The 14,824-nt window shown below is 42.3% G+C and overlaps 1 protein-coding gene across 2 annotated transcripts in view; it reads left to right on the top strand.

Moving 5' to 3' along the window:
* FLT3 (fms related tyrosine kinase 3) overlaps positions 1-14,471 on the top strand; it is a 223,348-nt gene extending 208,877 nt beyond the window's left edge. For both annotated transcript variants that reach the window (XM_029602605.1, XM_029602604.1), the window contains exons 21-24: positions 4,970-5,081; positions 5,178-5,277; positions 10,079-10,184; positions 13,225-14,471. In XM_029602605.1, coding sequence (XP_029458465.1) covers positions 4,970-5,081; positions 5,178-5,277; positions 10,079-10,184; positions 13,225-13,359 — 453 coding nt within the window. In that variant the 3' untranslated portion in view covers positions 13,360-14,471. The remainder of the gene's footprint in view (positions 1-4,969; positions 5,082-5,177; positions 5,278-10,078; positions 10,185-13,224) is intronic.
* The last annotated feature ends 353 nt before the right edge of the window (positions 14,472-14,824 follow it).

Raw genomic sequence — 14,824 nt, 5'->3', positions numbered from 1 at the left:
AGACTGGAGGATAGCTAATGTAACCCCCATATTTAAAAAGGGCTCCAGGGGCGATCCGGGAAACTACAGACCAGTTAGTCTGAATTCAGTGCCAGGAAAAATAGTGGAAAGTATTCTAAACATCAAAATCACAGAACATATAGAAATACATGGTTTAATGGAAAAAGTCAGCATGGCTTTACCCAAGGCAAGTCTTGCCTCACAAATCTGCTTCACTTTTTTGAAGGAGTTAATAAACATGTGGATAAAGGTGAACTAGTAGATGCAGTATACTTGGATTTTCAGAAGGCATTTGACAAAGTTCCTCATGAGAGGCTTCTAGGAAAAATAAAACGTCATGGGATAGGTGGCAATGTCCTTTCATGGATTACAAACTGGCTAAAAGACAGGAAACAGAGAGTAGGATTAAATGGACAATTTTCTCAGTGGAAGAGAATGGGCAGTGGAGTGCCTGAGGGATCTGTATTGGGACCCTTACTTTTCAATATATTTATAAATGATCTGGAAAGAAATACGACAAGTGAGGTAATCAAATTTGCAGATGATACAAAATTGTTCAGAGTAGTTAAATCACAAGCAGATTGTGATACATTGCAGGAAGACCTTGTGAGGCTGAAAAATTGGGCATCAAAATGGCAGATGAAATTTAATGTGGACAACTGCAAGGTGATGCATATAGGGAAAAATAACCCATGCTATAGTTACACAATGTTAGGTTCCATATTAGGTGCTACTACCCAAGAAAGAAATCTAGGCGTCATAGTGGATAACACATTGAAATCGTCGGTTCAGTGCGCTGCAGCAGTCAAAAAAGCAAACAGAATGTTGGGAATTATTAGAAAGGGAATGGTGAATAAAATGGAAAATGTCATAATGCCTCTGTATCGCTCCATGGTGAGACCGCACCTTGAATACTGTGTACAATTCTGGTTGCCGCATCTCAAAAAAGATATAATTGCAATGGAGAAGGTACAGAGAAGGGCGACCAAAATGATAAAGGGAATGGAGCAGCTCCCCTATGAGGAAAGACTAAAGAGGTTAGGACTTTTCAGCTTGGAGAAGAGACAGCTGAGGGGGGATATGATAGACGTGTTTAAAATCATGAGAGGTCTAGAATGGGTAGATGTGGATCGGTTTTTTACTCTTTCAGACAATAGAAAGACTAGGGGGCACGCCATGAAGTTAGTATGTGACACATTTAAAACTAATTGGAGAAAGTTCTTTTTCACTCAATGTACAATTAAACTCTGGAATTTGTTGCCAGAAGATGTGGTTAGTGCAGTTAATATAACTGTGTTTATTTAAAGGATTGGATAAGTTCTTGGAGGAGAAGTCCATTACCTGCTATTGATTAAGTTGACTTAGATAATAACCTCTGCTATTACTAGCAACGGTAACATAGAATAGACTTAGTTTTTGGGTACTTGCCAGGTTCGTATGGCCTGGATTAGCCACTGTTGGAAACAGAATGCTGGGCTTGATGGACCCTTGGTCTGACCCAGTATGGCATGTTCTTATGTTCTTATGTTCTTATACTGCAGTTGAGTAACAACAGGCTTCACTCTAGATTGTTTCAACAGATAGGCAAGAAACTTGCTTGACTTGTTGCCTCCTTGAAATAATTTGTACTGAAAAAATAGTAAATTCTATTTTGCTTTATTATTCTGTTTGCGAGTCTCAACAGTTTTCTCTTTAATACTGAAATCCAGAGATTGAGAGTGCGATCTCCTGTAATAAGCCATGCGCTTAGTAAGATCTAATATTTTTTTCCTTTCCTCTCTCCATTTCCCAATTTGATAAACAATGATACATCCTCTAAGGACAGCCTTAGCCGCATCTCAGTAGGTCTCAATATCATTCCCAGGAATAGCATTAAAGGATTTATACTCATTCCATTGCAAGCACAAAAATTGCTTGAACTCCTTATCATGATATAAAAGTGAAGACATCCACTACTCAGTTGGTTCTCCCCCCACCCCACCAACATCAACTTCAGCTGCATAATGATCATAGAAAGATCAGAAAAGGGTACGTCATGTGAACATGGGAATAGAAAGGGAAACCCTATTGCCTAAATGTAACATACGCCATGTATCAACTAATCCCAGTTCCTGGCACATAAAGCCCACCCCCATGTCAGCTTGATTTTTTGGTAGGTCTTTGCCGGTTTACAGTCAATTATGGGATTATCAGTAATATTGAAATCCCCACTCAGAATTAACAAGTTTCCTTCCCAAGCAATCAATTTGGCAAGTAGATAAGTGAAAACATACTGATTAGGTTCATATACATTCACCCTCTTTAGCTTAATGCCATACAGCATGCCCAAGATCATTATAATTCATCCACCAGGATCTGTAAATGGGTGATCAAGCTCAAATAGTAACTTTTTGTTAATCAGGATTGCCACTCTTCTCTTTCTGGCTGAAAAAGAGGCAAAATAGCATTGATCTACCCATTCCCTAGGCAGCTTTCCATGTTTTTCAGCATCCAGATGAGTCTCCTGCAAAAATGCAATACCAGCTTTATGCCAATGAAGGTCAGACAATATTTTCTTCCACTTAATGGGTGAATGAATGCCATCTACATTAAACGTAGATATATTAATGATAGCCATTATCCCAGAAAAGCCCCAAACATATATCCATAAATATTAAATACATTGAGGGTGGGGCTCCCCAGCCTTTGCCTTCCCCTCCATAAAATGGACAACACCTAGACCACTGCAATACACCTCCATGATTCCACCCATCCCACTCAATTCCCCCCCCCCCCTCCACACACACAGTCAATAATGCATTCATCCACAACCAAACACCCTCAATCACCTTCCAGATAATAGCACTGGAATTTCTAATATGTTCAGAACTAGAGATGTGAATCGGAACCGGAATTGGATCGGATTCCGGTTCCAATTCACATGTGGGGTTTTTTTCATTGGGCCTGATAGCGGTTTTATCGGCTGCGCACGAGCTGATAAAAAAAAACCCACCCCGACCCTTTAAAACTAACCCCTTAGCTTCCCCCACCCTCCCGACCCCCCCAAAAACATTTTACAGGTACCTGGTGGTCCAGTGGGGGTCCCGGGAGCGATCTCCTGCTCCCGGGCCGACCTCCCGCTCCCGGGCCGTCAGCTGCCACTAATCAAAATGGCGCCATATGGCCGGCGCCATCTTTAAAAATGGCGCGTGCCATCCAGTGCTCCTACCATGTGACAGGGGCCGGCCAATGGCACGGATACCCTGTCACATGGTAAGGGCAAAGGGCCATCGGCGCCATTTTGATTAGTGGCAGCCGACGGCCCGGCCCGGGAGCGGGAGGACGGCCCGGGAGCGGGAGATCACTCCCGGGACCCCCACTGGACCACCAGGTACCTGTAAAATGTTTTGTGGGGGGTCGGGAGGGTGGGGGAAGCTAAGTCTCTAAGTATCTTAGGTCCTTACTGTGTTGTTTTAGTGGTGTTTTATTGGGGAAAACCGCTGACTCCCAGAAAGAGTGATCTAGAGCTGCCTGCTCAGGATGACATCACCACCGGAAGCCGCAAAGCATGTTTTCTACGCATAAAATCCCAACTAGGGGTCTTGGCATTGGAACTCCAGCTTCTATTGTAGACTAACATCAGCTCCAGGAAATTTACTGTACCTCAGACTAGTAAAACAGGAGGTAAGCCAGTATGCCTCTCTGTGTTGGGGCATAATACCTAATGCCATCATTAGCATAGAATTTCTGTGAGAGGGCACTAAATTCAATACACAAAGGCTAATTTTAAAATAAGTGCACATGCGCCCATACATGCATGTATAGGTGCGTGAGCGGAGATACTCTGGAATTTTAAAATCATGCATGCACTTACGTGCGTATGATTTAAAATGCGCCTACCACATGTAAGTATGCTTCTAATTTTATGTGGTTACTCAAGCAGACATACTTTGCGTGCCTTCCTTAGGACTTTGTCAGCTGTAGCACTCATAGCTAGGCAGATTTTAAAACATGCTCGTGCGAGGGACAGTCCCAGTTTTCCTAATTAGTCTACAACTTCACCCAGTCAATCTTGAGGCCATCCAGACCCCTCTGGTTCTCCAGCCTGCACTCCCGCCAGGTGGCCCGGATCCCTCACCCTGTTGTGTTAGGCCTAAAATGTGATTTCTGCAGACTTGCTCCTAATCAGGAGCAGCAGTGACTATGCACGGCTAACAAGCTGTCGTGTGCTGCTGCCTCAGGTTTTAACATACGGAGTTACACATGTAATTGTTAGCCCCACCCCAGAATTCCCATGCTCCACCCCCTTCATTTTTTGCTCGCGCACATGCATATATGCACATAATTAGTGGCTTTTAAAATCTGCATTGCTCACGCGTGGCCCACGTATGTGTGTATATGGGCATTTTAGCACGAGCAACGCTTTCAAACTTGACCCAACAATGTTGTGCGCACATTTTTTTGTGTATGCAGAAATCCTTGCACGCATTGGCAGTAGAGTTTGCACTTAAAAAATGTGCGCACGGCTGAGAATGATACTGTGCGCTGTTCATCAGTGCCTTTGTTTGCATAGCTAGTTACAGCAACAGCATTTAAAAGATTCTGAACTTGTTCCTTCTCGTGGATAGTCATGTGGTTTATATGGTGGCTCCCTCTCTCTTAATGTAAGTCAAAGCAAGATTTTAAAATTAAAATCTAATCAAGAAAGCTTTGAGCTTATGGGTCTGTCCTGTATACATGTATGGCGAGTGTCCCTAAGATTTTGACACGAATGAAGCGTATGAGGAGGAACGGGTGGCAGGGGAAATATCCTCCGTGTTTATCAGTGAAGATATCTCAGTGGGGGAAATGAAACACTGTTAACAATGCCTTTTGCATCCATCCTACTGTCACTTTGGTGCATGAATGTTTGTGAAATCTCGCATCAAGATGTTTACCCCTGCAAACCATCATTCACTGACCGTGTGACCTGTTTTGCTTGTGTGTGCAGGCTCGTTTACCTGTGAAGTGGATGGCTCCTGAAAGTGTATTTGAAGCGATATACACAATGAAAAGTGATGTTTGGTCTTATGGAATATTGCTGTGGGAAATATTTTCTCTCGGTACAGTATTGCCTAGATTCACAACGGAACAGATACATTGATTTTTTCCATTGGCTTATGGTATTTAAACATTTATTTCTACAACATCTTTCCTAGGTGTCAATCCTTACCCTGGAATTCAGGTCGATGCAAACTTTTACAAACTCCTTCGGAGTGGATTTAAAATGGATCAACCTTTTTATGCTACAGATAAAATGTAAGTGTATTAGAGTAATGCTGCATTTGAAAAGGATGGTATATTAGTAGGAAAACAGCTTCTGAGTGAAAAAAAAAATGAAGATCTTCAAAATTAACTACTCCCAGCTATATAAGGTATCAGCTTACTAAAATGCACTAAATTCGGTTGTTAATGCGTGTTAATGGATGGTTTTAACGTGGGGGTTAGCTCCTAGAAAATAAATTATTTAATCTTGAGCATACTAAATGGCATTAAACCTGGTATTCTGTGGAAAATAATTCTGATGCGCTATTTTCCACGGAAGTTTTATTTATTTATTTATTTATTAGGTCTATATACCGTTATTCTGTTTGTCAATCTCAACGGTTTACAAAATAAACAATAAACCAATCAATCAGTAAAATTGTTAAAATTAAAACTTTTAAAACAAGTAAAATAATAAAAGCAACTTAAAATAGAGGAAAATACAACTACATAATGCCAGGTTTAATGTCATTTTGTGGGCCACTATCACCCCGTCGCTCCCTCTGCATGAGACCAAAAGGGTCCTGTGAGCTGAAAGACCCCTCCACCTGTCTGATGCTGTAGGAATGTCCCTTCAGGCCTTAAATACCCCCACTCCCCCCACACCACTCCAAGTGCAGTAGCAGCAGCGCCTCTGAGCCTTAAATCCTACCCCACCATCACCACCCCAGACTCAATCAAATCACCCTCTGTCTGAAGGAAACCAGTGAAGGCAGCTGCATCTGGGTATACTGGGAGGGCCAAACGGTCCTTCAGTGCCAGTGTCTGCTATGCTGCTATGTAGAATGCCTTTTAATTATGAGGGTGTGTTTTTCCACTCATAGTAAAACACATCGATTAATTTAAATGTTCTATGTTTTGCTATTGGTAGCATTTATACTGCAAAAGTTTGCGTCTCCTCCTTCATCTTATCTGCTATGGGATCCATATTCCATATTGAGTAAGCTGAGAGTGGGAAAATCATGCAGGTAACTTAATTTGGATAGTCAGTGGGACAGAACTGGGTGCATGTTCCTCTGAACACGCCTGGCTAAAGACAAACCTGCCCGAGTAAAGTCATCCAGGTAACTTTAGGACAGCCCTCCATCCTGACCAGACTTACCCGGATAACTTTATCTGCCTGGTGCCAGAATGTCAGCGCTGACTGGCTAAAGAGAAGCCACGCCCAAAGAACGCGCTAACCCCGCTTCTTTTTTTATCCGGTTACATTTTGTCTGGGTAACTCGTTGCCTGGTAAAATTTAAACAGAGAGCAGGGGAAAAGGGGGGGGGGGGAGAAGAGGGGGATTTATGAAACCAAAGTCGGTAACTTTTAAACAGCTGCATAGGCACACATGTACGCGCGGATGCCAACTCAAGCGAACGGACACGGCCATTTTATAATATACGCGCATATATGTGTGCATGTTATAAAATCGGCTGCGCGCGAAATGCCGCTTCTACCGCGTAAGTGGGGGGGGGGGAGGATGTTTAGTAGATACACGCGCCGGCACAATTACCAGTTTCCCCAGTTCATTCCCAGTTCGCCCCAGTATAGGATAAGTCTTCCTAACCCCCCCCCTAGCTAGATAGCCTCCCTTTTACCCTATTAACCCTGACCCTTCGTACTCCGCTGAATAGCCCTGATATTTTTTATTTTAAAACTCGCACGCCATCCATAGCAGAAGTAAAGCTACGCGGTAGGGAACCCCGGCACGTGCTTGAGCATGTAAATACTTAGGTTACAGACCCTAAAGCCTATGCCCCACCCATGCCCCACCCAGACTCCGCCCATGCCCCTCCCCCCCTTTTTTGACTTCCCGATTTGTGAGCATACCGGGATATACGCGCTTATGCACACGCCTTTTAAAATCTGCACAGCGCATGCGGGTGCGATGTCTACTAGGGATGTGAATCGTTTTTCGACGATTAAAATTATCGTCCGATAATTTTATTTATTATTTTATTTAAAAACTTTTATATACCGGTATTAGTATGCATACATCATACCGGTTTACAATGTAACTTTAAAGGTAGAAATTACAATGAACAGGGAGGGCGAACAAGGAGGAGTATACAAAGAGCAGGAGGTGGAGGAATTAAAGCAATAAATAAAAACTGCAACGGACTATTTACAGGAATATACAAGGCGTAGGCAAGATACTTGCAGAGGTCGTTCAGCGAGGCGCCGGAACCCTCGCTGAACGACCTCCTGCAGTCGATCTCCTGCCGGCGCCATTTTCCGTACGGAAAACGATTCGTGGCGGGAAATCGCTCCCTGACCCCCGCTGGACCTCCAGGAACTTTTGGCCAGCTTGGGGGGGGCCTCCTGACCCCCACAAGACTTGCCAAAAGTCCAGCAGGGGTCCGGAAGGACCTCCTGCCGTGGAATCGTGTTGTTCTATGGCCGCCGCCATTTTTCGGCGCCATTTTGGAAAATGGCGCCGGCTGAAGACAACAAGATTCAATAGCAGGAGCCCGTTCCGGACCGCTGCCGTTCCGGACCGCCGCTGGACACCCAGGTTATTTAAGTCATTTGGGGGGGGGTTCGGGAGGGTGGGAGATTTAATTTAAAGGGTCGGGGGTGGGTTTTAGGGGGTTTTAATGTGCCGGCTCACGATTTTACGATTTTTCACGATATTTTACCCCCCCAAATGGCAACAATACGATTCCCTCCCCCTCCCAGCCGAAATCGATCGTTAAGACGATCGAGGACACGATTCACATCTCTAATGTCTACATGTATCTTCCAGCTGTGGTGCATGTAGGGCTTTTAAAATCCACCGGAAAGATTTGTGCAGGTAGCTCTCAAAGTTACCGAGACAAATCTTTTGAATAGGGACCTCTATGATGATTCTTTTATTTTTACACTCTGCCTACAAATGTAGTGCACTCATTATTGTAGCTGTATTCTTAACTTGATGCTGCACACAGCAGCACTATTGCACCAGATCCTGACTGGACTCTGTGGTACTAGAATACCCTCCCTGCCAACAAAAGTGCACTGCTTGACTGAACTGTTAAGAACCAGCTCTCTGACCAGACCACTGCTATTCAATCAGCTCTTCTCTATTTATATTAAATCTAAATATTTACTATTGGAAAATAAATAAGAATAAGAAAAGACATTTTAACATATGTCAAAGTTATTCTTGAAGAGCTGGAGGATGATGAGCAATACTACTACCAGCACAATTGCTAAAAGCACCAAGAAGAGAAGAATGCATTGCATTGTATCAAGAAGACCTGTTAGATGTGTTTCTAGAAGGTTTAATAGGAATCGTTATACTGCTCTTTCTGCCCTCTTTGTGGGACATTATCTCTCTGGGGGCAGACTGGCACAGCATTTCTCACTGGTATACCCTAGATGCTAATACATTGCATCAGTGTCTGATTACCTGTGCTTTTTTCTGCTGCTGCTCACACAATGTCAGGCAAAGAGCACACTGTTAGGAAAGAAGTTGAAAAACAAAAAAAAAATCAGTAGTAATCACAAGCTATTTACACTGAGTCTGAACTTGGCAGGTAAAAATTCTATTAGAATAGATACATAAAGTTGATATCCACAACCCCATCTCCTAGTCCAGGGGTAGGCAGCTCTGGTCCTGGAGTGCTACAACCAGGTCTGGTTTTCAGGACATCCACAATGAGTATGCATGAGATAAATTTGCACTCAGTGGAGGCAGTGCATGCAGATATACTGTACCTCATACATATTCATTGTGGATATCTTGAAAACCAGTTCTGGTTGTGGCATTCCAGGTCCAACGTTGCCTACCTCTTTCCTAGTCTTTCTTACTCTTCTTAACTTGATTTAAAGTGCTTATTTGACCATCATGGTCATAATATTTTCACCTTTTCTCACATTCCTGTCTGTGACCATAAGAACATAAGATATGCCATAATGGGTCAGAGCAAGGGTCCATCAAGCTCAGTATCTTATTTCCAACAGTGGCCAAGCCAAGTCACAAGTACCTGGCAAGTACCCAAACATTAAATAAATCTCAAGCTACTATTGCTTATTAATTAATAGTAGTTACTGGATTTTTCCTCTAGGAACCTTATCCAAACCTTTTTAAAATACATTTACATTAACTGCTGTAACCACATCCTCTGGCAATGAATTCCAGAGCTTAACTATCCGCTGAGTGAAAAGGAATTTTCTTCAATTTGTTTTAATTGAGCTACTTGCTAACTTCATGGAGTGCCCCCTATTCTTTCTATTATCTGAGAGAGTAATTAACCAATTTACATTAACTTGCTCAAGTCCTTTCATGATTTTGTAGACCTCTATCATATCCCGCTTCAGTTGTCTCTTCCCCATACTGAATAGCTCTAACCTCGTTAGCCTTTCCTCATAGGGCAGCCGTTTCATGCCCCTTATCATTTTGGTCGCCCTTCTTTGAACTTTCTCCAATGCAACTATATCTTTTTTGAGATTTACACACAGTGTTTTGCTCTTCTCTGTCTACAACTGTCTCCCAGTACATGCTGTAGAGAGCTACTGAGCCCGATCTTCCCCACTGACAGATGCTCTAAAATAGGAGGGGAGAGAAGACTAATCATACTGAGAGCTTCAAATAGGCTGAAATTGAATGGAAATAACCAGAAAAGGTCATTTCTGCCTTCTTTTACTAAGAACTAAAATTGGAATCCTTGTGATCCAGGTTTATAATTTGCTAATCAAACTTCCAGTGACCTGCCCATTCAGGATTATTTTTGGACTATTGTCACCTAAATCCACCAGAGGGGGTTTGGATTTTAAACCACAGTGCCCATGTCAAAATGTTAAAAAATGTTTTCCGATATTTCCTCAGATACTTGGCAATGCAATCCTGTTGGGCCTTGGATTCTAGAAAAAGGCCAGATTTCGCTCAACTAGTGTCCTATCTGGAATTCCAACTTTCTGATGCAGAAGTTGCGGTATGTCTTTTATCAATCAAAATAAATTCAACAGTTTTGCAGACCTTAAATTTTTTTTTTTTTTTTACATATATTAGCTTTAAGGATTATAGTAGAGATGGTGAACTGCAGCCCTCAAACCCCACAAAGCGGTCTGGTTTTCAAAATGTCCTCAACAGATATTCATAAGATATGTATGTTTTATGCATTTGATCCAGTTATAGGTTGATTTGCATAAATTAACTATCCTATAAAACCAGACTTGTTTGCATTTCAGGAGTTGATGTATAGTGTTTCTATATAATTACTGTACATAGAACTGTGTTTTGAAAATAAAATCTGGCAACATATCTGATCTCTATCCCATATTAAGCCATTCCCAAGAACTTTGGTCAGACTGCATAAAATGATTTTGTCAGTGTTTGTGGGTGCTTCTTGCAGACAGTCACACAATATTGGAGAGTTTATGTAAAGGATCCTCTTCTTAAGTGCCTTGCAATCTCTCTAAATCAAGGACATTTTAAAATTGGATGCCTTATTATGATTATTTTATTGGTGATGTAGTTTTGTACATCATTGTCCATCAGTATAGACGACGTGGGAAACAAATGTGTAAGGTTTCAAAACTGTATGGCCAATCCTAAAATCTGCAAACTCTAACAAATTTGTGATTTGTTTGATTTCTCATTTGAATCAAAGTTTATGGGTCAAATATGGAAAATTATTATTAGCCATTTTTAGGGATTGTTTTCAATTTTTATTTATTTTTCCTGAGAATGTATCTGTGTCTATTATAACAAGCAAACAACTACAAACTCTTATCATCACTGGATGAACCAGAGAAAACTTTCCAAATTAAATTGCCCCAGAGTTTCATCCAGTGAAGATGGCATAGTCCACTATTTTTGTATGTAATAAAAAGATAACACAAGTTTTTCTATAGTTCCGAACTATAGACACCTGTGACCATCATTGACAATAGATTCCACCTATAGTGCTCAATATTCTCTCTGGACAGACACCGGTTGGTAGGCACTCAGTGGTTCAAATGTTTCTGCATCTGTAGTTGAAGCCTTAGTTATTCTGAAAATTATCATGGAACAGAAGTGATGTTAGAAGAAGAAGTGGCAATCATTGCAGGCTTGACAGCCAAAGTATTGAAGACCAGGATGAACAAACTAGGGATTGGGTAATGCCATTCTTCCTCAGCAACGGTGCCATGAACTATTTTAGCAGCTTCATCAGTGTCACCCTCATCATTATCATCACTGCAAATGACGTACGGAGCAGTCTCAGCAACGGCTGTAAGGTCATTACTACTGGAATCTGTATTATCTTTCTAAATTATCCCAGAATATTTTGAATGTTAACATGGCTAACCTTTGTGAATAGTAGCTGTTTTGTATTTGTGGTGCAGTAGGTAACTTCAGAGTCCATTGGCAATACTGGCAACAGGACTAAACATTCTCTCAGAATAGACAGGTTGATGGACAAGTAGTCACTTTCTACAAGACTGATGAGATGGTATTTCTCTCCAGTCAGCAGAGAAAAGGCCTGTGTCAGGTGGTGATTTTTCTGCAAGCTCTGAATTAGTCTTCTCTTATGGCAGAAGCAAAATGTACTCATTTAGTTAATGTATCAGCAGTGTATTTTTCACAGACTTGTAAGCTTGCCTAAATATCTTTGTCATGGCTAAGATGCTTGACATAGACATGATATGAAGAACTGTCTGGAGACTGAGGAGGGTTAGGATCAAAGACCAGGGGCATCTTGTCAGAGAGCGGAGTGCCATACCTATGCTGCCATAAATTTTGGACACCTCTTTGAAGTCCTCTTTGAAGATGTGGCTGCACACAATAGTGACCATATCATTGGAAGAGGAACCTTCACAAAGTGACCAGAACTTTGAAGGAGCTACTCCCTCTCTTACACCTCCCCCCCCCCCCCACCATGGTCAGCCAGTTGAATGTTGGAGGGGGATTCCCCTCCTTTCACTGCCCAGAATGCTGGTTAGCCTGGTAATGGGCCCATGGGGAAAGACAGAAAGGGAGGGAAGGTTCAAGAACTGCACATTTAAGGGGGGGGGGGGGTAATAACTCTAGGTCCAGACACTGGGGAAGAAGGAGGATCAAGGACTGGAGATCAGAGAGGGAAATTGAAGGTAAAATAATTTAGGAGTAGGAAGGTTGGAGCCTGGGATCAGTGGCAGGGGATTAGGAGAAGGAGGGGGACAGAGAGGACTCAGGAGTGGGGAGCTGAAGGTAGGAAGAGAAGGGAAAGGACCTGGTTGCAGGAAGAGGACACATGATTGGGCTATGAATTGTGTGGTTGGGTGGGTGGAGAAGAGAGAAGACCTGGGATTCTGAGGTGGGAGGAGAGATAGAGGAATGAGAGGACTAGGATAGGAATGAGAAGGTAGTAGAAGGGACTGGACCTGGGATTGGTTGGAGGTAGGAGGAGGAGGAAGAGGATTTTGGATCAGTGGAAAGTAGGGAGGAGAATTGGGGAGGACCCAGGATCATGGAAAGGGAGAGCACCTGGAATCGAGAGTGTCAAGGGAGGAGGAGAATGAGAGAGAGGAGCCTGACTGGAGGAGGAGAACCTGGGTAAGGAATAGGAGGAGAGAGGCACCCCTTAGTATCTTCCCTTGGCCGCAATGTGTCTAACACTGGTTCTACCTCTATGGTGGTAGAGTAAGGCTGAGGGCTAGTCTTGAACGAGCTACTGGTGTGGCTTGGAGACAAGAGGTTGTTAAAGTGGGAAAAATGAGGGATAACCCCCCCCCTCAAATGTGTAAATTATGTATAGGGTGGGGGTGGGAGGGTTCATACTAGAATCTCCTGGAATTCAGGTAAAATATCTTACAGTGCAGAAAGAAAAAATACAAGTGATAATTTTAATAAGTGAATTGTTAGCAAGTGTTCTCAAGAATCCTCTGCATTCATGATGAAACTTTTGCTGGCTGCATCACCATTTGTTCAACAGAGATGAGAAAAATATACACGTTTTGACTGCATAATGCTCAGCTTTAAAGCATTTTTCTTTTTGTGCTAATATTTAGGTTTATCAGAATTTGGACAACAGTGTCGGCAAAAGCTTTCCCAGCCACAGTAGCTCTTGTCCTGCAAGTGGCTCAGGGGGTCCTTCTCCATCGGTCAGCCAGCACCAGGAAGAAGACTCTCAGAGGGGAAATTAATTCTGTTTCTGAATTCTGCCTATAAGCTCTGCGCGTCAGTTCCTCAATCATTTTATTTAATCACTAAAACCGAAATGATCAGCTGCTGCTGTACTAGCACTTCCTACTGGTGATGTCATCATGCTTTCAAACATCATCCTAGTGTGAGTGGCTCGCAATCTCAGATACTTTAAATTCACAGCTTAACATTTTCTGAGGAAGAAGAGTTACAGGGAAATTGTAAAAGGAACGTGCGAGCGCCCATTAGCGCGGGACTGGAGATACCCTCCAATTTTAAATTGCACGCACAAGAACACACATATCATTTAAAATGCCCCTCTCGCGCGTATGTATGCACGTGTTCTTAAGAGAAGACTCGCGTAAATGTCCCTTGCATATTTCCGCTAGGAGTTTAGTGGCTTTTACGCGCGGTTGCAGGCAGATTTTAAAACATGCTCGCGCGAGGGAAAAAACAGTTTTTCCAGGTATTCCACCAGTTTGTCCAGTTCATATCGAGGTGTTCAAGACCCCTCTGCTTTTTCATTCTGCAAGCCCCCAACCTGATCCCGAACCCTCACGCTGTGCTAAAAGCCCTGAAACTCAAGGTCCCCAGAGTTGCTCCTCATCAGGACCAGCTGTAAAGTTACGTGGATAACAAGCCGACCTGCACCATGGTCAGTGTTTTTAAAATACAGAATGAAGTCTTGGCTCTGCCTCTAAATGCCCATTGCCCCGCCCATTCCCCGCTCCTTTTCCACTGCCTTATTCTTGATGCATGCAGGGTATGCACTCACGTACCTCACGGCTTTTTAAAATCTGCGTTGCATGTGCGTATGCGGGATGAGCATGTGGGCATTTTTGCGCGAGTAGCGCTTTTAAAATCTACCTGTTAGCTTGTAAGTTTGCTTACTGCTTAAAGTGCCCACAGCGAGAAACCTCTATAGTCACTTGTATGAAAATTATATTTAATTGATTAAGTGCCAATGCGTTATGCTGAATGCAACCCAAATATCTTGGAAAAAGTACATTATATTTCAAGAAGCTAATGAGGTACTTTTGTTTATTCTAAAATGAAACATGATTGTAATTTACTTTTTTTATATTTCATACAATAAAGTCGGTTTGCTTTGTAACCATCTGTAAGTCTTTCACGTCTGTCAAGAATTTTTCTGTTTTGAATGGACTTTATTGAAATTAAGCTAATCTCTTTTTCTATATTTGTATGCTACAAAGTCTTTGGGTTATCCTGTGTTTTTAAAGATTATTTTTTTAAATTGTAGTATTAATTGCATCAGATACTTCTTGCAATGTTTTGAAATGCTTACCTGATGTGCACTGTGCATTAAAATGTGTTGTTGAGATATAGGATAGTAGCATCACATTTATTGTCTATGTTGGAACAATATCTAAGAGAAGTCCTCCACAAACAACTCAGTTCAAGCCTTAGGGGATGAGCCATCTTTACTGAGGTGATTTATGTGGACCA

Source organism: Rhinatrema bivittatum, chromosome 5 (genome assembly GCF_901001135.1).
Source record: "Rhinatrema bivittatum chromosome 5, aRhiBiv1.1, whole genome shotgun sequence".
NCBI lineage: Eukaryota > Metazoa > Chordata > Amphibia > Gymnophiona > Rhinatrematidae > Rhinatrema > Rhinatrema bivittatum.
The sequence above is the reverse complement of the archived record's forward strand: the minus strand, read 5'-3'. Positions and strand labels throughout refer to the sequence as shown.